Raw genomic sequence first — 27,834 nt, forward strand, 5'->3', positions numbered from 1 at the left:
GAGGCTATGTTTTGTCCACTTACATGCATCATGGTTGCTTCATGCTGTATGAAAGAAGAAATTTTTAAAAGCTTTAATTTATTACATGAATAACTAAGGCTCAGTGTGTTGGACTGGGCTGATTTAAGTCAGTCACCGAATTACACACACTTCTAAATAAATGTAAATATTCAGATTTCTATTTTGAATGAATACTTTTATTTTCGATCATTTAAGTTTTGCTGATAATACTTTTGTACTTTTAGAAGTAGAATTTTGAATGCAGGCCTTTTACCAGTAATGGACTATTTTTACATTGTGGTATTACTACTTTCACTTCAGTAAGGGATCTGAACATTTCTTCCACCAACACTGATAAACTGGCAGTAGAGATTATTTTCTTTTTTAACTTAATTGTAATCCTTTTGTTAAGTGTGGCTTATTCATCATACTTTTTCCTATTATTATTATTATTATTATTATTATTATTATTATTATTATTATTGATTGCTCTGCTAATTGTCACTTCTACTATGCATGATTTTATTTAACAAAAAAAAAAACAAAACAGTGTAGACATCAATCAATCATCACTTCTGTCCCATTAGAGGAGTGTTGTGGTGTATTTATTTGCAGAGGCGCTGCCCTCTGTCTCTGTTTTCTTATTATTTTGTAGTGCCTCACAAACAGTTACCGACAGTTCCTGTGGAGTATTTCTTAAAATAAACCAAATCTAAAACGTAAGTCCAAACAGCCACACTGGCTTGAGCGAGTCGGCGCCAAAACCTGCAGTTCCACAACGATCCAGTAGTTGGCGGTAACGCAGCTTCTTACAACACGTGTAAACGACACATGTAAACACAGCGGACGAAGAAGAGCCTACAAACATTTCTGCTCCTTCGCTGCTGTAACTTGCGTGAGATTTTAATCATTTTAATCTCCTGTGTGTTTTATTTGGCCTGAACTGGGAGTCACTTAACGTTTATGTTCGGATATGAAAGTGTAATGTAATAGTTCTGCCGTTGTTTGAAGTTAGCAAAGCAGCGAGCGCGCTGCTGTGGTCTGAGCCGTGTCGGCTAACGGTGAGTAGTGATAGAATGAGTCAGAGTCCGTCCGGGGAGCCCCCAGGTCTGCACAGCGAGGACGAGGACCTGCACTTAGAAAAGCCACCAGCGTGATTAAGGTGAGTGCTGGAGTTCGAGAGGATGGTGGCTGATAGGGATCGAGATATCAGGCGGTACCACATCTCCCCTGCAGAGCTGCATGTGTGTGTGTGTGTGTGTGGTCAGGAAGTCCACCCACTCATCTTTCTATTCACGTATCTGTTCATCAGTTGCAGGTGCAGAAACGCCCACGCACATTTCCCCCAAGTGCCATGACATCGCGGAGGCCTTTCCCCACCAACATGCCCAGGCGGTGAACGCTCCATGGGAGGGTGAGGGAGCAGCTGGAGCACCTCACGGGTTAAAGGGGAGCCCTCAGGGCAGTGTGAGGGGAGTCTGCAGGAGCAGCAGGAGGGTCAGCACGAAGAGAAACCTGCAGGAAGAGTGAGTGAGCAGCAGCAGTGATCAGTACTTTCCATCAGTTCGGCCTGTTGCAGTAGAAAATGCCTTAAAAAGTGTCACCTTGATGCTCTTCAGGCTGTCAAGCTCCTGATCTGACATCAGTTGGCTTTGAAATGAACTGAGAAATAACAGGTGGACAAACCGGTCGCCCACACAGCTACAGGATTTAGTCACATCTTGGTAAATGTGCCCATCAAGAGTAACCCTGGGAAAAGAAGCTCGGGGTCTCCGGGTGATTCAAAGTCAGATCTTATCAGGTGATATAACAGCACCTGAACGCCCCTCTAGGTCTGCGTCTGACTGCTGTTGTTCCTTTGACAGACAGAGCATCTGACCGCAGGGCCTCTTTGTGCAGGCAGGCAGGCAGGCTTTGAACTTCTCTCTGAAGTGCACTTTTTCTGTCATTCCTCACACGAATACTTCTGCCTCTTTTTGTGTTTACCAGCATCTATGAAGGCATTCGAGAAGAGGCTGAGGGGGTGTGCTGCCAGTTGTTTGAGAGAGCTGCTCGTTCCCCCTCCTGGTGAAAAGGTATAAACACTTTGCCTCCAGACGTAGTTTCTTTCAGACGCACTGAAACTAGGCATCTTTGACAGCCCAGGGCTGCTCCGCTGTGAAATCAGCCAGAATAATGGACCCCCGGTGCAGAGCGTTGTGACGTTAAGACGGTGATGACGCTGGAATTCAGAAAGTGTTGAAAAAAGTAACAAAGACGTATGAAAGAGGTTGGAAAGACAAAAGTTTTCAATCTGTGTTTCATCCTAAGAAACCACAAACCATCTCTTGAACTGTGTCTCGGCACCGTACTTCATACAGTATGTACAGTGTATATTCCACACTAAGCTTCATACTACACTGTTTTAGCAGGTAGTATACTAACAGGAAGTGATACAATAATTAATACCTTTGGACGCCAGACTTCGTAGTACCACTGTCAGTGAAAAGAGAAAAGTGTATTTTCTTTAACTGTGAGCAGTCCCTCTGTTTCCTTTGTGCTTTGCATTATTGGAGAATATTGTTCAATAACAGCAGCTGTACTACGAGTATATGATATTTTGTCTCTCCATACTCCAAAATCTCTTCATCATTAGTATGACGTGTGGATTTGGGACACAGCTTTTGTGTATTTGTCTGTCCTAAAGCATGACGGTGACTTACAAATGTGTCCAATTTGGACCAACTGCACTGTTTTCTTTATAAAATGTGACTGAAGAGTTTACAGAGCTGTGATTCTGTGTTTGAGCAATATCCTCGGTTTCACGTCACGTAGAAATGTGGGATTCTCTTGGATGTTTCTTTCTGAGAAATCAAGTTTTGTCCGTCAGTTTGACACGGCAGACTACAACACCCAGAAGCCTCGTTCACTGAAGCCAGAAGTCACAGCTGTAGTAAAATTGAAATGTTTTGTCATTATTAGCTGATCAATCGGGCCAGTAGCTCCCATTTCGAGGGCCGACGGCTGCGCTCATAAGCAAAACATGTCTGCAGACACCTCAAACAGTGCACGTTTTTGTTGGATATAATCTGAACTTTACTGCCTGGCAGCGTTGGTTCAGCCTAAACTTCAGAGCCTCCGCCGGACACACATTCACTCCCCGTGTCCTTCAGATTATGTGGTCCTTTAAACTTGGATGCAGCTTCTGGAGTCTCCCCTCGGTAGCTTGAATACTTGTTAGCAGGGACCTAAAATACTGCTTTGTGTCTTTCTGTGACATTTGCTGAAGCAGTAAAAAGTAGGTTGAAAGGTGGCTAATATTTCTATGTCGCTGTGATTCGAGGCAGATTGTTTCCATGTTTACGTATCATAGTCAGCAGTGAGCAAACTATCAAGTTAACTGTACAGTTATCTCAACACAAAAACATCGAAAATATCTTGATGTGTTCAAATGTGTAACTTTATTAAAACTGTTTCACTGTTTTTTGATGAATGCTTAAGTCAGCGGCAGAGAAAATGTAGTTTTTAATAGTCGTGGTCTGATATGTTGTAGGATTTTTCTTTGAAATTGGTCACAATCAACCTGTTGTATCAGGTTAAATCTTCAGTTGCTGCAGTCCCAAAGCCCATTTCTTCTTTCCACCGGTGCAAATTTTCAAAAATAAAATTAACTTTCTAAAAAGAAGATTAAATAGTTTGATGCAGCTGCTGGATTCTGTCGTTTTTAGCATTAGTTTGCTCAAGCTAATATTTCTTTTGTTAGGAACTATTTTCAGCTGCGGATAAATACACATTTGGTGTGAGTGGGTGTTTATGGCTGTAGGACGGTGTGTGTGTTCATGGCAATGAGGAAACATGTCAGTGTGGAAGAGGACAAATCAGGCTTTGGCTACACAGACAGAACTTGTTAGTCGGAGCAATTCAGTGTAACGTTTGGTGTTTTCACGGGTTTGTGGGCAATAAGAAAAACATAATCTAGCAAGTCTTCTTTAATGAGCTTATAACCGTTGTGTAAACTGTCACTGGTATCTGAAAACCTGCTGATACAAAGTGTTTTCTCGTGTGTGCCGCAGTTGGTTGATATGGAAGTCTTCCATCCTTTCTGTTTAGCTTAAGCTGCTTCCACGCATGGCGTCTGAAAAATGCTCCAGAAATATTCCTTCACACACGACCTCCCTCACCGTTCAGCGGGTGGTGAGGTAACAACTTCCTTCCAGTTCAAGTAGAAAGTGGTCGTTTCCTGTGTGAAATGGAAGGAAGTACAGATCGCTGCCTTAGAAGCATCAGCTTTTGATTTCAGTATCAAGACGTGCGACGTGAGAAAAGACCTTCTGCACCTGACGGCTGTGGTTATACTGTGTGACATGTTACTGTGGTTTTGTATTCGACTGCATAATATAGGATATGAGGATTTTTGTTGCTGTCCTTGCTGCATCTTCTTTGGATTTTGGCACCATTTTGTTTTGTGACAGTACGGCAGGTGTTTGCTTCTGGCCTGTGGTCCACCATTAAGATTCAGTTTTGGCTCTCTGAGGGGGAAAAGTCTGGGCATCTCTGATCAATAGTTTTCCTCTTTCCAAAACCGACTCGTTCTTTAATCGTTGTCTGTTGTTGGCAGAATTGTGACTTACACGGTGAAGTTTAGCTGGTTTAGCAGTTAGCACAAAGTAGAGCTGAAGCCAGTGGGAGTGTCATTAATTCTGCAGGTATTTGGTGATAAACTAGTGTTTGGAAATTACAGTTTTGACCTGATGGTGGTGCTCGATGAAAAGATTAGAGATTGCAAAAAATTATATCAGTTCTTCCTGTAGAGAACTTGAATGTTTGTACCAGATTTCACAGCAGTCGTTGAGACTTTTTAGTCAAAACCAAATCGGTTTTGATGTGACGGGATGAAGGTCTGTGTGTTGAAACGTTCCTACTGATCGCAAGTGAAGAGGACGGTGTGTTAGTTGCGTGTCAACACTGTTAATTTGAACAATGTTGACACCTTATTTTGCAGACGTGAGGCAGAAACTGCAGATCCCCAGATGAACAGGACGATGACAGCACAGCGTGAAAACCAACGCGCTGACCGTCTGAAACAGAAAGGGAGGTAACGACGACTTTTACATCCTAATGGAATCAATAATGAAGCACACATTCGGAGGGTTTGTCTGATGAAGCCTTTTTAATAGGAAAAAAAAGCATGTTTTCCCTGCAGATATCCAGTCTTTGAGCAGAGAATCAGCCGATGAACCAAACTCTGTGTTTGCAGTGAACTCTCAGTCTTATCTTCAAGGCGTGATGAAGTGCTTCCACAGAGAAAGCAGCGACAGCATTTGAGATATTTCCTATTAATAATTCTCTATTTTGAGTGTAGAGGAAGAAACGGATGCCGCCCGCCTACCGTCACACAAGCCACATGTGACGGTAAGAGCCTTTATTTTTAGTAGTTATCCTGCCTTTTCACAGTAAGAGTAACAGATGTGTGTCTAAGTTTCAGCCACCAGATCTCCATAATGTGTGATACTGCAGGGGGTCAGTGGGTCTTAGTAGATCTTAAAATGATACTGGGCCAGTTAAAAGTTTTAAATACAGCTCAGTTTTGTCTTTAAGTCTTTTGTATTTTTGATGCAGTGAAGCTTTGCTGTGCACTTTTCCACACAGTTATCTTCTTTCTCTTTCTCAGTTAATGTTGAGAGATGTGTTGATAGAGTCCGTTCTTACACCTCCAGCTTCCTCCAACAAATACAGCGACATTAAGCCGCCGCCCGACACAAGACAGCCTCCTGCTGCCACCCACCAGTCACTGCGAGCATTGCTTCCTACCACTGACGCCATTAATCTGCAGACTGACAGAAAGAGACGTGTACGAACACACAGCTGGTGTTAAACCGCAGGGCTGCAGCGGCTATGAATGAAAGTTCATGTGCGACCACGGTGGATGCATATTAATGATGAACATGTTTGTTTTTCTTCTTTTAAAGCAAAATTCCTCTCAACATCCTCGTTTCACTGGAGACCATCCTGTTGTTCCATCGGTAGTTTGGTTGGCAGCTTCATGAAATAGCTTATTTGCCTTCTTGCCCAGAGTTAGATGAGAAGATTGATATCAGTCTCACGTCTATGAGGTAAATAAACTCTAGGGGCTACAGCCATGAGATGCTTAGCTTAGCTTAGCTTAGCTTAGCTTAGCTTAGCATAAAGACTGGCAACAGGGGGGAACAGCTAGCCTGGCTCTGTCTAAAGTCCTGCTAGCACCTCGAAGGCTCAACAATCAGTTAGATCAATTAATTTATGTCATCTGCTGTCTGTTATTCTGTAAAAGCAAAAAACTTTTCCTCACTTGTCTGCTCCCAGTCAAGAAACAAGCTGACAGATAAACCCTGTAAAAGCACAGTTTGTCATTTTGACACGTTTTTGTGGTGGAATGGTTTGTTACCTTTGGACAGAGCCAGGCTGGCTGTTTCCCCCTGTTTGCAGTATTTATGCTAAGCTAAGCTAACAGCTGCTGGCTGTAGCTTGACATAAGTCAGTTTTATATATACATGTAGCCTAATATCACATAAGACAGGTATTGATCTTCTCATCTAACTCTCAGCAAAAAAAAAGCAAACAAGTGTATTTTCAAGACTGAAGTTTTCCTTTGGAGCTCATGAGGCTGCTGATTCCCACGAAACCTGCTGTATATTATTGATTATTATGTTCCAGCTTTGAACTTTGCTTTGGAGACATTTACCTTCCGCTGACATTTTGCAGATCTCAGATCTGGATCTGGCCGGAGGGATGACGGCCAAACGTTAACAGGAGGGGAAGGAACAACAAGCAGGACCTGAACCATCGACAGACTTATCTTCAGTGAGTATGCTGTAATGTCTAACCGATGATTTGATGCCTTTCAAGCTTGAAAAAAAGACATCTGAGTTGAGAATGTGTTCATTATTAATGCTCCTTTATAATCAGCATTGTTAAAATGTTCGTGTAAGGAATATCATTTCCAAAAGTGGAAAGACGTTCTGTCTGGGTGTTCAATGTATGTGGTTGAAAATAGTAAAAAAGTAAAAACTTCAAATTTAAAATGGCAGTTTATCAGTGATAGCAGTCCACCAATGGCAGAGATGTGTAACAGTAACATTTGATATTGGGCTGACTTGAGGTACCTGGCTGTTGTTTGACCTAATTGTTTGCCAGATGAACTGAAATGTTACCTCATGTTCATGGTTTTCAGTAAACTGAAGATGAAAGGTGCAGGCAGGGTATCATAGGTCAGACAAAGACATTCAAAACATAGAATTGTAACCTGGTATTACTCCAATATTTAGTAGGAGGTCTTTTAACAGCCTAATACTCAACAATTACTCTCAAATAATTGACTGATTGATTTTTTTCCCCTTACATTTTGCAGACTACATTTATATAATTCATTGATTATCGATCAATTCAGTCAGTCAGATGAGTCAATAACACAAATCTTTATTTGCAGCTCGAATAGCAGTATTTTTTATGGCCATGCAATGCCGCCTGTTGTGTCCGTGTGAGCAGTTCTCCGAAACACCAGGTGGCGCTGTGGCCGCCAAGCTAATATCCACTGACAGCCGCTTTCGTCGAAGAAGAGAAGGACGCAGGAAACTAACCTGCACCTCTGGTGTAGTAAATTTAATATTAGCGTTAGCTGCATATAAATCTACGTTACTTTGTTTTCTTTGCGCCTGATTTACGTTACAGAAACGCATTTAATTCGTGTGTTAAATGTGACCATATTGTTTTTGACCACCGTTTGTGAGTAACCGGTGTCTCAGTGAGCCACATCGTCCGCTAGCCTAGCATCCTTGTAGCTAGCCTGACGTATCCACATATCTTGCCAACACCAAAACAGCTTGATTTTGAAGATGAATTTGGTCAAAAACAGGACTTTGCACCCACACCTTCGCGACGACGAAGCTCTTGTGGTGGAAAACGCCATCCGGCTGGCGATAGACTCGATAATTAACGTGCTGTACGGTGTCAACAGTGCCAGGACTCACGAGTACCAACGGATGGTGGCCGACAGGGACAAAGAGATCCAGCGGCTGGAGTGCAGGCTGAAAGAGATCGAGTACGAACTGCAGGTGCTGCGCCGCCAGGGATGCACCTGCGGGATGTTTGAGAAAGAGACGGCCTCCCACAGCCTCGTCGGACCGCAGACCTCCGCTGACCCACAGAAGGCAGAGCAGAGCGGCTTTGAACCAAACTGCGTCGGCGCTGAGATGACGGCAGGGCAGCAGGAGTGTGAAATGAGCATCTCATGTAAGTAAACATGGGAACAAAGAATAATAGAGCAAGAACACAGCCTCTCCAACTTCACCATGACATCAATGCCGCGGTTTGGGAAGAGTATTTAATATTTTTCTCAAGTAAATGTATGAAACGTCACTGTTAATGCTCTGTGAGTCTTTGTACATTTATTTATTGGCTTGGGCATCATCAGCCATTCATCTGTGTGCATGTGTGTCTTTGCACTCTCACATAATGTTCGAATTAGGGCAGCAATTGATAATTATATTCATTATAGATTAACCTGTCAATTAGTAATTATTAATCAATTAGTTGTTTGGTTTATAAAATGTCAGAAAATGGTGCAAAGTGTTGATCAGTGTTTTCCAAAGCCCAAGATCATGTACTCAAATGACTTGTTTTGTCCACAGCCCAAAGATATTCAGTTTATTGTCATAGAGGAGTAAGGAAACCAGAAAGTATTCACATTTAAGAAGCTGGAATCAGAGAATTTTGACCTTTTTTCTCAAAAATTACTCAAATTGTCAATATAGTTGGCAATTAATTTAATAGTTGACAACAATTGTTGCAGCTCTAGTTCAAATACACAAGAAACATCTTTGTTGGCGTCAAAACGGGTATATGAAATCTGCTATTTCAACCCCTGACAATGTCATTTTCTGTCTCTCCCTCCCCAGTGGGCCTTTTTGCGAGACCTCCCTCACACGTCTCCTCCCAAAGCCATGAGTCGGCTCTTCCGTCATCCCCCAGCAGAATGGGTCTGGACCAGAGCTGCACCTCCCGCTCCTCAGAGTCCTCAGGTGGGTCAGAGGCCGCCAGGAATCCGCCCACATCTCCCAGCAGCCTCGTCGTCAAAGAGGAGCCGTGTGACATCGACACCGTCTTAATCAAGTGGGAAATGAGTGAAGAGCGATTCGGGGAGCATCAGGAGAGCACAGGCAGTCCATGTCAGGACAAAGAAAGCCCCAGTGTAAAAAGTAACGTATCCTACCCATTATTCTCGCGATACATTATAATTTCCCAAAATGATCTCTCATTTTAAGCCTGTTCTGTGTTGCACAAATGGCGGTTCTGTAGCACTAACGCTGGGATTCGATCCTCAATACTGTCACAACCAAATGTCAAAAATTTGGCATGGACATACTTCATCAGCTTCTTCAGATTGTTAATTATGTATTCAGATATTTTGTCGTTCACATCGTTTGAAATCTTTGGCTTATTTTCTAACAATACCCAGCCGTGTGCTGCAGAGAAAAGCCTTGGTTAAAAGCTGTCACTGTAGAATGTATGAGCATGGCAGTGGAGTTGTATGACTGAGAAAATGTTCATCCTTTCTGATCCCTTTAGAAAAACAGGAGAGCAGAGAGAGGAGAAAGTTCAGGGAGAAACCTCATGCAGACCCAGATGGACCCGGAGTCCCTGAGGGAGAACACCTGAGGTGGGTCATCTCACAGAAACAGATGAGCCAAATCGATGCATGAGGCCGACTGTTACCTCGTTTCTGCTTCGTTGAGACAAACCACCCGACGCCCTGTTCAGCAGATAATTAAACAAATGCAGAGATTTTCTCCGACTGTATATATACAACTTTAATTGTTGGCATCAGCTCTTTAGAAATAAGGCCTTTGACTTTGCACTTGGATTATTTTCATCATTGGTTTATCTGTTTGATTAATCGTTTACTCTATAACTTTCACATCACCAGACACAGACACAGTCATTTCTTGAAATTATTTGCATCGTTGCCTTTATTAGAGAGGACAGCGTAGAGGTAGACAGGAAACAGGTGAGAGAGGGCGTCACATGCAACAAATTGCTTGTTCGAAGACATTACATTTTTAAAACATATGAGAAGCCAAAACCAGGAAATGGTTTTCGCATTTTGCTTGATAAATAGCTTAAATGGCCTGAATATTACAGTTGTCGATTCATTTTCTGTTGATTGATTTATTGCTTAATTGGTAAAAATGTATTAAAGACACGACCTCAAAAACCAAAGTCCATACATGTGTGATTGAAAGCATGATTGTCTTTGGGAGATCTGAACATTCAGTGCTTGGTGAACTGCTTACCTGCTCATCTGTGTGATCCTTGGCCTCCTCAGGAACAAGAAGAAGAGCGTGCCGATGTCCGAGCTGCCGGAGGAGGCTCAGAGACTGAAGAGGGCGGCCTGGAGAGCGGCTTCCAGGCGGTACTACGCACGAAAAATAGCCCGCCAGCAGGCAAACCCCTCACGCTCCGGCCCCCTTCCTCGCATAACAGACTCCAGGTACTCACAGCCCATCTCTTTAGAGGATAAGAGAAGGAGGACGCTGATATCAGAGTTACCGGACGAGACGCAGACGCTGCAGAGGGAGGCGTGGAGAGCCGCGTCCAGGAGGTACTACGCCCGAAAAACAGCCCGCCACCAGACCGAGCCCATGCAGTACGTACAGCTGCTCCAGAACATGGAGCCGTCTGAAGAAACACTGGGAGCGAGCAGAGGAGGATCCCACACCAACAGTGGAGGAATACTGTGCAGCTGATGGACGCTGCTGAACTTTTCTACTCTGCATATTTAAAGGTCGATTTCACTGTTACGTAAAACACTGGACTACGTGGATGTTTGTATTTTGTTACTATTGTTGGTTGGTTTGTACTGATGAGGGTGAGCTTTGTCGCAGGTCCTCTGATACGGTCTGAATAGTTTGAACACAGTGTTTTAAATTAAACCTTCATTTGTATGTTTAAACTGTCATTTGTGTTCCCTCATAGCTGAATTATGCTGCTGACCTGAGAACAGCACTGCAGTCACATCACTTGGTTCTGATTGCTCAGTTTTTTCCTGCTCTGGTTCACTGCGTTGCAGGCCTACACTAAATGCTCCCTGCAGGACTGAACAGGTGGTATAAAGTTATTGTACAGTAATACTCCCAACAGCCTACAGCGCCCCTGGAGTTCAGCGTCGGTAACTACAATCAAGGCATCACTAATGGTCAAATCATTGATGATTTTTTGGAACACAAATAATAAAAACAAGATCATTTTAATGCGTCTGTAGTATTGTCTTTGTTGTAATCAAAAAACATGTCTGTAATGATTAACACAGTTTTGTCTGTTGTTGCACCAACAGTTATTTGCTTTTTACCAGTTGTGTCTTTAAATATTTGAGTTCATGCAAACTTGAAGAAAAATGAACTTGCTGACCACTGAGTGAAGGAAGCTGTCTTTGTTCTGAAATGTCTCAATTTTCTCTGGAAATTAAACACAATAAAACAAACAAGATATGCGTTTCTTTCTTTTCATTTATTTTAAACATCGACACAATGAATGCTGCAACATCGTATCATGAATTCTTCTTTGGTGTGGCATTAGGCAGGACAGCACTCCTGTGATCCACTAAAGCATCGGTTTTGTGGAATAAGGACTAGATAATAAATATTAACGTCGATGACAGAGAGTCTTGGATATATTTTGGCTGATTTGTGCCTCGCGTTCGGTTTCTCGTTACAGCCTCCAGTCATCATGATTGTGGCTTTCAAAGCGTCAACAAAGCGCTCCTCCTGCCCCCCCAGCTAAAAAAAAAACATCTTGCAACAGCGGCAGTTTGTCACCCTGGAGCCTGAATATTACGCGTTTTGCTCGCCGCCGACGCACAGCTGATCTTGCGCAAGTGTGGGCATCACAGAATCATATATGACTGAGAGTCTTCGTGACTTCAGTGTGAAATACGATCTGTGTGACAGCTGCTGCAGCAAATGCACAATGAGGCCGGGCGTGCGTCCGGCCGCAGCTCCGGCTGTGCTTTGGTGCTAAATGGAGGCACCACATGCGCCTGTTCGTACCGTCTGAGCGTTGATGTGGAGGGTCGTTTCTGAACAGATAACGAAGGCTTTGTCATTTCTTACGGACAATCGTCTTTTTATTTCTATTTTCTCTCCAGTTTCCACCACAGGGAGGACAGGGCTTCCCTTGTGCTGCTGCTGCCTGAGGCTTGGTGTCTCAGAGAGGGGATGCGGGGTCTTAAACCTGCTGGAGACTCAGGTCTGTACACGCAGGGAGGCAAACGCCCTGCATGTTTGTGACTGTGTGCTGATGTATACGACGTAAACACCGCAGGCACCAGCCAGGCTTCGCAGGGAACAGGATTGTCCTTTAACGCTCTGCTGGCAGCTCCAAACATAATTTGCATGAGGTTTATTTTGGGGGAAACAGCTTCAACCGTCGGCGCAGTAATTCACCCACCTAAGAATCCATTGGATGTGTCTGCAGGGTTTGTCGTTTAATTATTTTTTTTGTGGAAGAGGACTGAATTTCTGCTCACTCAAGCCTGGATAAGGAGGCAGACTGCGGCTCGCTGCAGGACTACTTTGGCGCACTGAACGGGTGCGTTACAGCTCAGATTTTTGCCTGCTTCATGGCGACTGTTGGTCAGGGAGACGGTCATTTTAATTTGTTAGTTGTGTTACGATGCTGTCTGTGTTAACACAGACATATAAGTCTATGATAAGTTTGAAAACGTGAAATAAACGACCTAACATCTGCAGTGCCAACTGCGCCACTTGGTGCTTTTTTCGTGATGCACTTTGCTTTAAAATGACTTTAAATTCCACTTTGTATCTTTAAATTTTTGAGTGCAGTTGGTAAAATTTAAGCAAAAATATGATTATAGTTACCTTTAAAGCTGGATAAACTTCTCTTTTTTCCTCCTGGAGTCTTTGGAGAGCTCTCTGTGCCTTTGGATACACCTGTGCACTTTTGGAGAGGTCCATTTGGATCCTTGGCTTTCTTTTTGCGTGGTTGGATTCTGCGCACATGAAAATATTTTTTTTCAGTTTCTTTAGTCCAGTCCACAGGAAAAGGGTCCCTTTGACTCATAAATAACACCAATGGACTATTGGTAGCCTCCTAAAGATGCCCCAGGGCTTGGCAAACGCACAAAAGGCACCAGAAAGCGCCTGAGAGCTCAGCTGCGCACTCACTGACAACTGCTCTTCAGTATCAACTGTGTGACTGCTGCATGGACCAAAATAAGTTGAAACCATAGGGGTAGGGCAAGGTGTATTTGAGGAGTGGGCTTTACTGTTTAAGGCCACTGATATGGGATTTTAAAATTGAAATTTGGCGCTCATGTATATTTGGGGCCAAAAGGACCATTTTGGGGTTCTAGGGGCTCTATGGGCCCTTTGAAAATGGTTTAGTCCAATTTGATCACCCCTACATATTCAACATACATGGAAGTGTCCTTTTTTGCAGGGATTGCTGGGAAGAAGAAGGAGGCTGTCGAGGTTGGGACTTTGGTGAGGGAGGATCAGGCACAGCTACTCTGAAAAGGTAAGAAATCCTGTCCTCTGCTGTGTCCTATGGTGCCCAATGTTGGCTGGGAGGCAGATGGAGGCTGTATACTCCACATTTAGACCAAGAAATGGAAGTTTTCAGGTGTATTTTGGTGTCTTTACAGTGTTGCTGAGCAGGGAGGGTCAGGGCATTATGGTGTGCATTAACAAGGAAATATGGAGGCACGGCTAGGGGGAGCCATAGCTGGGCAGGAAGGCAGCTGTGTGGCCCTGAGCTGGAAGGAGAGGGATGTTCTGCTTGTGTTAGTACTTACAAATATAGAAGAACTCCGGAAGATACTTCATTGTTGCATGTTAGTCTTAATGAATGCAGTTATTGCTTGAAGTGCTTAGCCTCAAGGGTGTGCACTTCCTCAGTAAAGTGTCCCAGCAGCCCCACAGGCTGTGATCTGTAGAGACAGAGAGCAAAGTGTCAGGAAACACGAAGGAGAGGCAGAAAATCGTTCAGAGGAGGTTGAAAATGCCAACCCCGTACTTTAGGAGCAGTTTTAATGCAATATATTGTGTAATTTTGGATTAGCATTAGCATTGCTGTGATCATAGAAAACATTCAAGATGGCCACTGCAGTGCAGGGAAACAGGTAAGAGGCGGCTTTCACTTCCTGATTACACTGACAGCTGCTTTGTTCACGGCCAGCTCATCATCAAATGTTTTTTTTCCTGGAAATTACTTAAACTTTACATCTTATTATAGCGACTTTCTGTGTAGACGCTCAGTAAGGCAGAAGTTGAGTCATTGAGCACCAACTTTAGCTGAAGACTGTGGCTGAGAGGTGGGAGTGCTGCTTTCTCTGAAGGCCATGCTGATGCAGAGCAGTGATTGGTTCACCCATGAAGAGCATTTCAACCTGGCACCCGTGATTGGTCTAATTTACCGGCCTTTTATAAACATTTTTATTTATGTATAAAACCCACATGGTCATTTATCAGTCCTCAGCTGCGCTCAGATGGATTAATAAATATTATGAATTGATCAAGCTCACTCGTTAAGACGCGTCTTTGAAGTTGAGGAGTCAATTTAGGAATAATTTCATCTGCACAAAGGGTTAATTTACTGTTGCAGATTAAAATGCAGCCGCAGGAAGCTGAAAGATTCACAAAAATCATCCGATGTGTGATAAATATAGCTCAGATTATTCAGTAGTTAAACATTTTTTTTATGTTGATTTGGTTCCAGAGCTAATTTGTGCCAAAAAGCTGTTATTAACCCTTTCATTACCAGCGTCTCCTCTTGCAGTTTGCTGTATTAGGCTGAGACATGGAGTGTCTCCTGGTGAAGAGCATCATCTGTGAAAACAAGGACAAAAAATAGGAATAGAACACATGAATGTCATTGGTTGATAATTAAGCAGCTATCAAATACCAACTGTGAAGCAAATAACACGTCAGTCATAATGGGAAAAAAGCCTCATAAAAGGACATTTATGGGCAGATTTGTCGCCTTTCAGCTCCAATGGTGAGAGGGTGTGATGTAAAAAAAATAAAAATCCGCAAAAGTGGCATTTAAGAAGCATCTTTTGGAGATCCCATCTCATTTACAAGCGTAGGTTTCACAGTCATTCGAACAAAGTGAAACATTTGCTCATGTTTCTGTTGAATTTGTGCATTTGAACACATCACCTAAAGTTAACCTGGAGCTAAAGGGTTAAATCCTGCTCCTGCGTGTCACTGCTGTCAGTCCACAGTGGTGGTGCTGAAATCAGATGGAGGATATTAGCTGGTCTTTGTCACTACAGGTAAATCACTGCCCCCTCTGGCGGACATGGGTACTTAAACAGAGGAAAACGAAACACACACACCAACCTCTGTGTGTGTGTGTGTGTGTGTGTGTGTGTGTGTGTGTGTGTGTGTCTCAGGGGCTGTTTGAACTTGCACAACCTTGTGGTCATCAGCTGTGTTGTTATTATCTCTGTGACTGTTGTAACCTCACAGTGGCATTTGTCTGCAGTATCACAGCACACACGTCGAGCTGTCAACAAGTTACTGAGGTGTAGTGGAGATAACAAAATACTTTACTGTACTTAACGTGAGTCCCTGAACCACATTTAGCTCCGCGGCTCATGCCACTGTCCTATATTTTGCATGTTTGTTCAATAAGACTCCTGTGTAATCCTATTTTAAACAAGCACAAGTGTAAGGTGCCGGCCCAGCGGCCAGTCAGCTCGCACAGATTTTACTCAAAATATCTGATTTCTGCCTCTAAACCAGCTTGAACCCATATCATATTTTGTACAGTAGCTCCTGTTATGTAACAAACAAGTTTTGCAGTTCAGTCAGCTGTGGCCTGTTTGTCTTCCAGCTGTAAGAGTTTCTCTGTCCCGCCCAGTCGCTGCTGCTAATGTCTCAACACGGCGTCCTCATGCAGCTCGCTGCTGCTGAGGAGCTATCAGCTCGGTCCATAGGAACACACAGACAGCAGCCTGGTGCTGAAAGGCTCCAGTGCTGAATGCAGCTGTGCCGAGCTGAAGCAGAGAGCCTGTTAACTCCTTCACTGCTGAAAGCTGCAACCAGCAGCCCACGAAAATCTGTTCACTTCCTGCTTCAGAAACAGACAGAAGCGAAATGAGCACTTGTGTGTTGAATGTGTTTCAGTTGCATCTTGTGTCTGAATTTCTGTGTGTCTTTTGTTTCAGAAATCATCCTGATCAGGACCAGAGATCTTTAACAACCCAGGACGAGGTTCCTGTGTGGCCTTGAGGAGAAGAAATTTGCTGTAAGAAGCAAAAACTGTTGTGTTGGAATATTCTTGAAACAACTGAAATTATTTAATTAGAGTTGTATTCATTGAACACTTCATTTTCCCCAGTAATTACAAAGTTCTCTCCAGGAAAGTTATGAGGAAATGAGTGGGAATTTGTTGGGAAAATACGGGCTCTTAGAATAAAGCTTCAGTTAACTTCATGGCTCTCCATGATGCATCTAATGCAAATGACCATTTGTTTTTTAAGGGTACTGCAGTGTTTTAGTGCTGTATTTGCATGTAGTTGAGGGGCTTGTGAGAGACATAAAAAAAGTGATCAAATCAGAGCAGCAGGGGCCGAGATATCCTGACTTTTAGTCCCTTGTTTGGCTCAAGCTTCAAAACACTGGCACCAACATTTCCCATAATGCATCTCAACAGTGTGGATCCGCCACGCCTCCTATAAGCCCCCTTGTTTCAAACCCCACATGCACAGTTTGGAACACAGGCAGCTGTGTAAGATTGGCGGACTGTCCCTTTAATACTACACTCGAAACTTAATGCGCTACAAGTAGAAAAGTATTTTACATCAGCTGCAGTAAACTGATCTTTCTCTCTTCCCATCTTTGTCACAGACGGTCATCTTCACACAGTGACCTCCACATCTGGAAACAACACCTGGAAGTCATGATGGACGAGGAGATCATTGAGGACCGGGCCAAGCTGAAGCAGGGCCTCGTCAAGGTGCTCCAGTGTGTGGCCACCATCTCCTCTGCAGCTGCTGTGGTTAACCCCATTTTCGGCGTGGCCGGGTCTCTGATCCGGGTGGTGCTGCACCACGTTGATGACGAGGACATCCGCACCCTGAAGCGCGAGTTCGGCTCAGTCAACCGGCAACTGGACCAGCTGTCCCAGCTGAATCGCAACACGCTGGTGCAGATCAAGAAAGAAACGCTGGATGGCCAATACTGTCGCGTGGAGGAGAACCTCAAGAACCAGTTCAGGAAGTTCATGGAGATGGTGGAGGCACGGCCGGAGCACCGCGAGCGCAAGAAGGACGACTTCGAGGAGAGCTATTCCAACGACTTGGGAGACCAGAACCTGCACACGCTCTACGACGGCGTGGTGGGCAAACCGAAGCTGTTCAGCCGGCCCATCCTGGAGGTCTACCTGAAGCACTCGCAAGGCGACCGCCAGACTATGGAGCGACTCTGCACGCGCCTCACCTACCTGTTCTGCATCGGCCTCATCGCCCTCATGGGCTACGCCGCCGTCATCGGAGACGATGAGGAGGGCCTGAGCGAGGAGTGGGCGGAGAAGATGGAGCATGTGCAGGAGAAGATGCAGGAGGCTCTGTGCAAGTGCAAATGAAGAGGAAGCATGAAGAAGAGCTCTTTTCTTTCTCTACTGCTGCTTTTCCTTCATGATCAGGACTGAAATGTCCACATTCCCTCTGTATCTCCTCCTTCCTCCTCCTCCTCCTCCTCTTCTGTCCCTGCAAGCACTTTGTAAGCATCCACAGTCTGTTCACTGCTCGGTGATAATGAGCAACAATATGCCACTTTCCTTTCAAAACACTAACCTGCTACATGTGTAAGTGGTCTTTGAGCCACAGGCATGTGTTTCTTGTCCAAGCTGAGTTAAAGACAACTAAATTATTGCACAGTATTTGCCTTGTTATGGTTTAAATGGATACAGATGCAGGACACGATTCAGCTGTGGGCTCATAACGATGAATCATTAATCTACTCTGAAAGCTACATTTTGAGCAACGTGAGGAAATTGCATTTATTCTCTCACATAAATGTATCCTGCTTCAGTGTGTGATGTCACACCTGTTACCCACCTTTGGAAAACATTTACTGTAGTTTGTTGAAATTGCTTGTGTCACACTACAAGGAAATCAGTTTGCTGGGATGTGCAGTTGGCCTGGCTCAACGACTGTGTGGCTTAAAGGGGAACAAGAAACTCTCCTAGGCTGCTGTCATACCAGTGCATCTCCACTAGAGGGCCTCCTATGAAGCCATTAAAACTGATGAGTCCATATCCTGTTTTAATATTGTCCCATTTATGTGTAATTAATACACTCTGCAGTTTAAAAAATATGCAAAATCAAAACAAGGATCAACCCAAAGTTTTCAGAGCTGTGAATGTAATCGCCATCGCCATCGTCATATGTTCCTTATCGTATACTGAACATGATTATACTGTCACGTTAGCAGAATATGTGCCACAAATATTGAATGTTTCTTATGCATGGAGCTCCTGATACACTATGCCTGCCCGCTGCTGGCGAGCACCACATTGAATCTAGTTCTACACTAATATCAGATGCTGCTGAACGTTATTTTTCCAGTTAGAAAACTTAAAACACTAACAGTGCACATGAAATCCGATTTGTTGTAACGCTACACAAGTATGTGGCAAAGCCCCAGAATGATACACTAAAAGAAACCATAATGTCACTGGATGAATGCTTCCACTCGTGCTCTTCTGTCACTTTTACTTCCTGTTCCAATGCAAAGCAGGAGGGGCACCAAGTGTTGTTGTAATATATAGATTTATTATCAATGGGTTTCTCTGGTATTTGGCCATTTGGAGCCTGTAAAGCATTTAATGTTCTTATTTTTGTTTGTTTTTTGTTTCATTTTTACAGTAAAGCCTCAGCATCAAGATAAAGGTTTTTGGCTCTTCTCGTACTCTTCCTCATCTGACCAACAGTGCCTAGATGTGCCATTAGTTTGTATTACTGTCTTATTTTTTTTAAGGGTTTTTGTTAATCATTCAAGTATGATATTGTGTAAGGCATTACGCTCTGAAAGGTCGATACGCTACAGTTTAGAGTCTAAACCTGTGGTTCAAATAATGTCTGTAATGCTTTTTTTCTTTTTCTTTTTGAGGAAACGGGCGGTATCACTAAGTAATTACTCTCATCCTTTAAATACATAACTCTGTCCTAAACTGGCTTCTGGTAACTCTCACTGCTACAAAAACTACAGTCTGCCCTACAAATACAACCCTGATTCAGAAAAGAGTTGGGATGCTGTGTGAAATGTAAATAATCAGATTCAGAATAAGCAGATATTTACAAAAATCAATGAAGCCGATCAGATGAAACATTAAATATATTGTGTTTATACTGTTTCAAATTGAGTGCATGTCAAAAAGGATTAGCGAGTAATCACACTCTGTCTTATTTATGGTTTACAGCGTCCCAGCTGTTTTAGAATCGGTTGTATTTACAGTATATCGAGTCAAAATGCTGTTGATGTGGAGGAATATTACATGAACATCGTAAAGGCTTTTTTGAAATGTCATATACTGTATGTGAATATGTTGCCTTTTTGTTCGGAGTCTTTGATGTCTGGTTGTGTATGTACCACTATAAATAAACATGAGTGAATAATAGGGATTTGGAGTCAGTTCTTACATCCATGAATAATACTCACAACTCAATTCTGTGTTGGCCTTAAAATGTCTTAAAGTTTGGGATGTAGATATTATTTATGTGTTCATGTGAAATAATGTAGGTGGTGGCTGGTCTCATCCCATCAAAAATCTATTTCCACTGAGCACCTGTCACATTAAGGAGACTGTGCTGAAAGCATGTACGCTTTAATTACTGTAAGATGACCATTAATATGAGGACACTGTCGACCGTCCACATCGTTCTGTGTCCTTATGGTCTGTGCTGTCCATGGTTTGAGCCTGTAGTTCCATTTACACCCAGTAGTGTTTCCAGCAACTTCAAACAGTTACCCGAAAGTCCTCTCCTGATTCTACCTGACCCCCGTCCAAAAAACAGTGTCCAGAAAGAAATCATGTCCCCAGTTTGGTGTGAAAGACCTTGACTGGCCTGCACAGAGCCCTGAGCGAGACTTTGTGTGCCTGATTTCGCTAATGCTGTTACGGGTGAGCATATACTGCACATTACCTAGAGCACATTAATACTACTGTTCAGACTGGAGCTGTTTCTTCTATACAGCCTGTCTATTAGCAGCATTACTCAGACCCACACTGTATATGTACACATATACCTGCAGTTATCTCGTGTACCTCCTGTACATGCTTTATATATCTCAGCATATTCAGTTCACTCTGTACATTTTGTTAATTCTGTTTATACTGTAATTATTTTAGCACATTCATATATACCCTCATTAAAATTGATATATCATTTACTCTACACTTTACTGCTTTTTGCCCCTCTGGTTTGATGCTAAACTGCACTTTGTTGTCTCAGTGTGTGTTGAAAGGTGAGTCTAATTAAATGGGAGCAAAGCCCTGGAGCCAGGATCAAACATATTGTGGAAAGCATTCACAGAAAGGCGTTAAAGCAGCAGATTAATGTCCGTGGTTTTGGAACGAGATGTTCAGCTATCACACATGGGTATGACGTATGGGTGTCCGCATACTTTTGGCCATAAAGTGTATCCTTTATGCCCAGCAAATTAAACTGGATGAAATGTTTAATGAATCTTCTTAAAAATACCATGAAAGCACAAAGTGGGTTGCAAAAATACATTGCATGTATTGGTAGAAATATACTTAAGGTATAAATACATCGTTTTTCTGACTATAGTGTGTGCATTTTCACTACAAATATTATGTAATAAAAGATTCACATTGCTTGTGCTTTCTCATGTAAACACGCACACAGTCTAAACATGGTCACTTTCTCCTGCACTAATATTAAATATCACTCATGAATGTGACGACAGAGAAATCCAGCAGCGAAATGAAACTCTGAGAACACTGGAATCAAATCATTTGTGTGGTTTCATGGTAGCTTTTCCTGTTGGGGTCATTTTTTCAGATTATTGCAATGTGAAGATTTTTGTTTTTTTGACAATATCATATATATTTAGTTTCTGGTTGCAACACTTTTTTTTAAATTCATGTGATACTTACACAGTAAATATTCAAACCCGAGGCCTCACTTTTAATGACTGCATCTGTAAAAATTCAGTCTATTTGATTTGCGTATTTCAGACGGAGCACTGGGAAGCCATTGATAAACGGATGCACAAGTGTTATTTCCCAATTTGCACGCAAGAGGGCGTGAGTACGTCACTTGCTTCACCATTACACCTGTTTTCTCTGAACTCCCTGAGGGCCCACAGGACTCTCGCATCACATCTGTTTAAAAATTGAAGAGCTGTTAAAGCCTGCTTCCTGTCTAGGACCCAATCTTCTACATGACCTGCGCGAAGTCCATGCAAATAAAGGCTCAAAGGGGGGAGCGGGGGAAAATTTACCTCAGGTGGAGTAAAATAGGCACATGGCCTGGGTTAAGCACCTCTGGAATGACCCTCATGCATCATTATCCAGATGAACAGGTTTGAGTCACGGCTCAGAGTTAGGGAACCAAACAGGAAAATGTGCATTGCAAGTGTTTGAAATGTAGATGACTGAGGCACAAAGAGTTTAGGTTCTTACCTGCCCTGCAGACTGCGTGATGAGTGCCTTTGAGCCGCTTCGAGCCGCTCGTCGTCAGCGCCTCCATGGAGCTCATTTTTCTTCCAATGACATGCGCTGGTGTCGGAGAATCCATTTTCCCCTGAAGAAAATAGGTGTTATTTCAGTGATTCAGATAAAAGTGTTGAGCATAAATCGAAGAGAAACCTTCATACATGACGTGAAGCCCTTCATGGTTTGAAGGAGAAACGATTTGCGTAATGATTTTTCTTTTTTTGGGGAGGGAGGCTGCGCTTGGGCGCTCACAGGGCGCGTCGTGAGCGCACAGATGAAGAGGATGTGAGCTTTGATTTGATCAGCAGAAAGTCCTCTGACTGATTAAAAAAAACACCACATTCCGCCTTTATTTCGATGGTAGATGCACGTTTTACCTGGCATCTTTATATATGAGAGAAATCTGACCAGACAGAGGTGACGCATGTCCGAGCTGCTGTTATAAATAAACACTGTGTGGATGATAAATTCGATGTATGCGCATTAAAATCTGAATTCATTTAACAGATTCTGACTCTTGTTAAAAAATCCAAAGGTTTGGGTGTACAACACATTCATTTATGATCTGAAATTCGTCTATAGTATAAATAACAATGAGGATTATTACATCAAGTTACCTTATTCAAACACAAATATAATTTTCCAATCGTCTTACCTCAAGTTTGGATCCTTTTACATTCACAGCAGCTGAAGCGCATCATGAAGAGACATTCGCACCAAGTGCGCAGGAGACCTCTCTCACGAAGAAACCCGATGAAAATATGTGGGAAATAACACACAGCAAAAATAATTTTAATTTAGCTCCGTTGTGTTGAGAAGAGACTGAACCGTCCTTCATGATGACATGAAGACTGAGAAGAAAATGGAGCTGAGTACATAACTCACCCCTTTGCTCTCTCTGTCTGTCTGTCGGTCTGTCTCTCCTCTCTCTCTCTCCTTCCCTCTCTCTCTCTCTTCTTTGCAGATATTGAGTGCGTGTCTCTTCTTCCTCTCTGGATCCTGTTTTCTGGACCCCTCCTCAGCTCCACAGTGGATGAGAGAACCGTGGGAATTTTCTCAAACTTGAAGGGGAAAAAAACTTGTTTGCAGCTGTTGGAGCTCATCAGACGTGAAGGAGCAGCAGAGTCATTTCATCCAGGTACAGAAAAAACGCTGTTATTGTAGGAATGTGATGAATGTCTTTATCTTCCACCAGAAAGGGTAAATAATGCTGCAAGGTGTGTCCGGTGCGCTCAGGGGAGCTGTGCGTAAAAAAAGGCTTTGCGCATTTCTTTTGGGTGCGCATGACAGTAAAACACGATGCAGTCTGGACACATGACAAGCCTTCATTTATTTACCTAAAGGACATTCAAGTTGTATTTATTTGATTATGTAATTCTCAGGTGTTTGCTTATTTTCCCGTCTTCACTATAAATTTAGAAATCAGCAACGCGTTTTTAGATACGAATTATGAAATCAAAATTGATGTCGACGTTAATTTGTGGATGGAGTATGGTGACGCAGCATCTGGGATCCATCCGCAGACATCTGAACAGAGAGGACGCGGTAATTTATGGATGTCAGGTTGCAAGCAAGGATGAAAGGGGATTTTTAAACATGGTTTGGCCTCGCTCTGCTCTGAGTCATGCAGACCCCAAGGGCAATTGTGCCATTTCCTCATCCAAGTGGTCTCAGGCCCCCATTTTGGCTATATGACATCATTACCTGCATCAGATTGAATCTAATCAGCGTGTCACAGCTGACAGGGTCAAGGTAAAGATCTGAACATTGAGCATTGTCTTGATTTGTCCTAAACTCAAATGTAATTAGTTTATTATCACAAAAGACAAAGAAAAGCCGAGATCCTCACACTGGAGAAGCAGTAAGCAGAGAGTGTTTAACTGATTTATTTTATAATCTTGCAGGAGAGAGCCTCTCCTCATGAGTGTCTGTTTTATGAGTAAAGAGACCAAGATTCTTTGAAAAGCATTTAGTCTCTATTCTATTCATCCGTTGATTATGGTGCTTAAACATGTGGGCGCCATGGACTTCATTTTTTAAAGAAAGTATACAATAATGTTGTTGATTACTGGTTTCCAGCCAAGAACCCTCAAAAGGGTTGTCAAGGTTGATTTGAAGAGCTGTAAGAAGATTAATGGTACAGCAAAAAGAAAAAATACCCTGCTCTGCTACGCAAATATCTCTTTTCTTTCTTTGGCCTTTCCTCTAATCTTTGCTTTTTTCTTATGAAATTGAAGATAGATGCACCTCTTCTGGCTTCTATCTACTGTTCAGTTGAAACAATCTGAGAAATTCAGAGGCAAAATCACACCTTTGTTGAAGTGGTCACAACTTAAAGACCTACACAACCTCTGAAAAGGGGTCCCGTACGACACTGCCACATCTTAAGGGTTCACGAGCCGAAAGGTTCAGATTCATGAATACTTTAACAGAATAAAGACTTTGACCCATTTTGTCACACACTCCATATCTTCCTCCCCAGATTTAATTTATATTTGACACCAGGTTTTGTCCCACTGTGTCTCAGAACATGACCAGTTCACTGGAGAGGGTTGTGGCCCAGAAGAAGGAGGCCATCGAGGCAGTGATGGATATGTTTGAGAGAGGGGCCGAGGTGTTGGCCAGCGCAGTGGGCGAGCTCTTCCCCCTCTGCGAGGCCGCCGCTCCGGTTCTCCGCTTGGCTTTAGACAACGTCCAGAGCAAAGAGGTGTTCTACGTCAAAGAGCAATTCCTGATGGTGAGGAACAAGCTTGACGTGCTCTCCACACAACTGGACGACATTGACTGCGAGATCAAGAAGGGCAAACTGGATTCCCAGTACTTCGCTGTGGAGGAGAACATTAGGAACCAGTTTCGGAAATATATGGATATCCTGGAGGCAAAACAGCAGTTCAAGGATGTGAAGACCAGGCTTTTTCTGGAGCACTTTGCCAAAACTGGTGGAGAGAAGAACCTGTTTGTGCTGTACGATGCTCTGATGGGGACAAACAGCTTTGGCGAGTCGGTTTTAGAGTTGGTGGAAAGGTAAATTGTAGCTCTCATTATCATAGTAGCCTCTGCACTGGAGAACCAGGTTCATTTCTTTAATGTAAATATAAATGCTTCTTCTGTTTTGCAGGTATGTAGCAAGGAACCGCCGTCTCCTGGAAGACTTCTGCGTCCGCATGAAGGAGCTCTTCTGTTTGGGTCTGATTGCCCTGCTGGGCCACTGTGCCTTAACTCAGGGCCAAGAGGAGGAAGAGGACAAAATCCAGGAGTGGAGCAGCAAAATTGAAGAAGTAGAGTCCAAGATGAAGACAACAATCGAGTCCTGCATCGCTGCCTTCCCAGACCAAGCAAAGTTAGATGCCCAGCGCGTCCTGCAAGAAAAGGAAGAAGAAAACCTGCAAGATACGACTCAGCAGCTTCTTGAGTTCTTGGTGAAAAAGTACGATTGGGTCCGCTGGTCAGTGCGTCTGATCAACCATTCAGGGAGCACCTACCGGAACTGGAGAGCAGGGGAGCACTTTCATCATGTGGCAGGGCGGAACTGGTTCGAGGTGCTCCAGGTGAACAACATCAACCTGGTGGTGTCTTACAGCACCAAGCCCCAGCCGGTGCCCCGCGACTTCATCCGGCAGGTCATGGAGGGCCAGGGGAAGAAGGGAAACGCCCCAGCGGTGGTGGAGGTGTTGGAGAAGCAGCTGTGCGGGTTTGTTGTTCACGCCGTCAGTCGCCACAAGGAGTCTGCAGCAGCTTGGAGCTTTCCGGAAGAGTGTCACTACTGGGAGAGACACAAGAATGTGGCAGTGTGTGTTCACTCCGAGTAACGCTGACACATTTTAAGATTTAGGATTTTACAGCAGACGTGTGTGTTCAAATTACAGATTTGTGTTGCTTGAACATCTGCAAGACTGAGCTGAGAATATCAGTTTATCTTAAAGAAATGAAAATAATGGATATCAGAAACTGCTCAGGTATCAGCAAGATTTAAATTATAACTTGGTCACTGTTGTTGTAAAATTCAGTCATTCCACCTTTATTCAGTGTCGACTAAATTTTGAGCACCACAGCAATCTTTTGTGCAAGTATCATCTTATTTATTAGCGTTTGTCAGCAGTTATTTGTCACTCTAGTCATATAAATGGCTTTGTTAGAGCAGGGAGCTCTGATGTTTTCAGTTCTGCTTCTTCCAGTCCATTACAAAAAAGACCTGCCTTCAAAGTCATACTTAAGTAAAAGTATATTAGTGAAAATGACTAAGTATTAAAAGCAAAAGTACTCTTTCTGCTGAAAAATGGATCCTGTGACTCCATAGACATTGTTATTAGATTGTACAACTGATGCATAAGCAAAATTTTTATGCTGCAGCCATTTCATTTGGAGCTGATTTTAATTATTTTAACTCTCATTAGGTAGTTTAGTTCAGTGCCAGTGAATTATTTTCATTTGAAAATGTCGTGGAGTACAAGTATAAAGTAGCATAAAATGGAAATACTCAGGAAAAGTACACATAGCTCAAAATTGCAGTTAATGACATTTTAGTACTTCAGTAAATGTACCAAATTACTTCCCACCACTGTGTATCAGATCCATGCAGTGAGGTACAAAGATTTGAAGCGCTGGTCTTGAATCAGTATCAGCCAAGAGTTTACATGCTGGAATCTGAATCAGGAGATCAGGAGTCAGATCAGTGCATCCTTATCAGAAACATTGTATTTCAGATCGTGTATCAATATAATTTATTCACAAATTCACTTTTATTAGCTCTCTGGGTTGTCAACTCTTTAAATGGTGAATATTTGAATTATAGACATTTGATGTAAATTTATTTTATGTTGTTTCAAATATTAACTGCTTGCATATTATGAAATGTGTCACTATGCATCTATTTGTAATTTATGAGTTACCAACCAGTTTGTTTGTAGCTAGAACAAATTTTATACTAACACTGTACTGCATATCATAACAGGAAGTGTCTGTGCTTTTACCTCAGCTGCATACAGTAGTAATCCAGTCTCCCATGAGAAATGGCTTCTGCACCTACAGCTCTAAAGATGGTTTTGCTGAGGCTGCATCTACTGAGCTCTGCTCCCATTTTGTCTCTGCTCAGCAGGCTGGCCTACATAACTCTGACAGGAAGGACAGAGGTTAGTTTTTCAGGCGTGAAAAACAAAGAGGCTTGGAGTTTGGCACTGGAGACGCGACAATGTGCCTTGTGTTTTAAACACATTCAAACCCCTCGAACCAAACGAGCAAACCCCACCGCTTTCCACTGCTGTGCCTGTAATTACGTAATGGTTCATGTCTGTTGCTTCAGCCTGGAGGGGAAGTGATTTAATCTGCAAGAGTCTTCATTTCTGCTTTTTATTTTTGTAAGATTTGCTGATAACCAATAATTGCTGTCTTACTTTGTATTTCACAGCTAAATATGATGATTTTTTATGATTTATATATAATTTATGTGTCATTTTTCTATGTCTGTTATGATATCTCTGCTCACACTACACACAAACATTTATTTTTTCCTTATTTCAAACAAACCACTGTGATTTTTGCTATCCAGTCATTTCCCTCCTGGGGATCAAAAGGTTTTTCCCCAGGAAAGAGTAAACTGTACCACTTATATGAACTGGTGAAATTTAAATCCACCAAACAGTTATATAAAGTAGTAAATGAACATTTATTTCGGTCAAAATGTCATATATTATTACTTCAGCCACATCAGCTTCTGTATTCAAACCAAATAATCTCAATAAAATCAGTGCATGATCAATGCTCAGCATATTCTTTATGACAATTAATGACAAAGAAATAGCTAATTGATGTGTAAACAAGTATAATCTAGTATCTGCCTCTTATTTCTTGTACAGATGTGATTTACGCAGCGCTCTTGGTGTCTGTACCCATTAAAAGCAGACAGTGCACCCTCAGCAACAGGAACTCGACTAATTTAATTGATATTTACACGTAAGTCAGCATTTCCTGACCACAGCTCCAGTTTGATAGTCTATGAATAACCGTTGGCTGAGCTAATATCCTGCAGACGAGCAGCAAAGTGCTTGGCTTAGCAGGATGGTATCAGTCATAATGCATGGGGTAGGGGCAGAGCGCGTGGAGACGGCCATCATT

At 42.8% G+C, this 27,834-nt stretch overlaps 3 protein-coding genes and 1 long non-coding RNA gene across 13 annotated transcripts; 3 read left to right on the plus strand and 1 right to left on the minus strand.

Moving 5' to 3' along the window:
• Positions 1-826: 826 nt before the first annotated feature.
• On the plus strand, positions 827-10,958 carry LOC143325127 (uncharacterized). Of its 6 annotated transcripts, XM_076738034.1 has the most exons (10): positions 827-1,162; positions 1,313-1,526; positions 1,990-2,075; positions 4,982-5,074; positions 5,342-5,391; positions 6,721-6,819; positions 7,973-8,247; positions 8,913-9,212; positions 9,583-9,673; positions 10,340-10,958. In XM_076738034.1, exons 7-10 carry the CDS (start codon positions 7,998-8,000, stop codon positions 10,758-10,760), a joined length of 1,062 nt encoding a protein of 353 aa, XP_076594149.1. In that variant the 5' UTR covers positions 827-1,162; positions 1,313-1,526; positions 1,990-2,075; positions 4,982-5,074; positions 5,342-5,391; positions 6,721-6,819; positions 7,973-7,997; the 3' UTR covers positions 10,761-10,958. The 6 variants fall into 6 exon arrangements, with proteins under 6 accessions (XP_076594149.1, XP_076594146.1, XP_076594147.1 ...); XM_076738031.1 differs by having other exon boundaries at positions 4,982-6,092; XM_076738032.1 differs by having other exon boundaries at positions 4,982-5,391.
• On the minus strand, positions 10,393-22,576 carry LOC143325130 (uncharacterized). The gene is made up of 6 exons (XR_013077505.1): positions 22,379-22,576; positions 21,691-21,811; positions 14,791-14,858; positions 13,826-13,960; positions 12,891-13,021; positions 10,393-10,521 (listed from the first exon to the last, which is right to left on the minus strand). It is a non-coding gene; the product is annotated as an uncharacterized LOC143325130 (long non-coding RNA).
• On the plus strand, positions 11,788-19,659 carry rpz (rapunzel). Of its 3 annotated transcripts, none has more exons than XM_076738041.1 (4): positions 11,788-12,600; positions 13,471-13,548; positions 16,205-16,284; positions 16,887-19,659. In XM_076738041.1, the coding sequence occupies exon 4, from the start codon at positions 16,939-16,941 to the stop codon at positions 17,620-17,622; it is 684 nt and encodes a 227-aa protein (XP_076594156.1). In that variant the 5' UTR covers positions 11,788-12,600; positions 13,471-13,548; positions 16,205-16,284; positions 16,887-16,938; the 3' UTR covers positions 17,623-19,659. The 3 variants fall into 3 exon arrangements, with proteins under 3 accessions (XP_076594156.1, XP_076594154.1, XP_076594155.1); XM_076738039.1 differs by lacking the exon at positions 11,788-12,600 and adding an exon at positions 13,245-13,263; XM_076738040.1 differs by lacking the exons at positions 11,788-12,600; positions 13,471-13,548 and having other exon boundaries at positions 16,202-16,282; positions 16,885-19,659.
• Positions 22,577-22,645: 69 nt separating the features above from the next.
• On the plus strand, positions 22,646-27,634 carry LOC143325128 (protein rapunzel-like). 3 transcript variants are annotated; one of them, XM_076738036.1, is made up of 3 exons: positions 22,646-22,861; positions 24,251-24,747; positions 24,842-27,634. In XM_076738036.1, exons 2-3 carry the CDS (start codon positions 24,254-24,256, stop codon positions 25,530-25,532), a joined length of 1,185 nt encoding a protein of 394 aa, XP_076594151.1. In that variant the 5' UTR covers positions 22,646-22,861; positions 24,251-24,253; the 3' UTR covers positions 25,533-27,634. The 3 variants fall into 3 exon arrangements, with proteins under 3 accessions (XP_076594151.1, XP_076594152.1, XP_076594153.1); XM_076738037.1 differs by having other exon boundaries at positions 22,712-22,861; positions 24,206-24,747; positions 24,842-27,628; XM_076738038.1 differs by lacking the exon at positions 22,646-22,861 and adding an exon at positions 23,383-23,475 and having other exon boundaries at positions 24,842-27,628.
• The last annotated feature ends 200 nt before the right edge of the window (positions 27,635-27,834 follow it).

Source organism: Chaetodon auriga, chromosome 8 (genome assembly GCF_051107435.1).
Source record: "Chaetodon auriga isolate fChaAug3 chromosome 8, fChaAug3.hap1, whole genome shotgun sequence".
Taxonomy (NCBI): Eukaryota; Metazoa; Chordata; class Actinopteri; order Chaetodontiformes; family Chaetodontidae; genus Chaetodon; species Chaetodon auriga.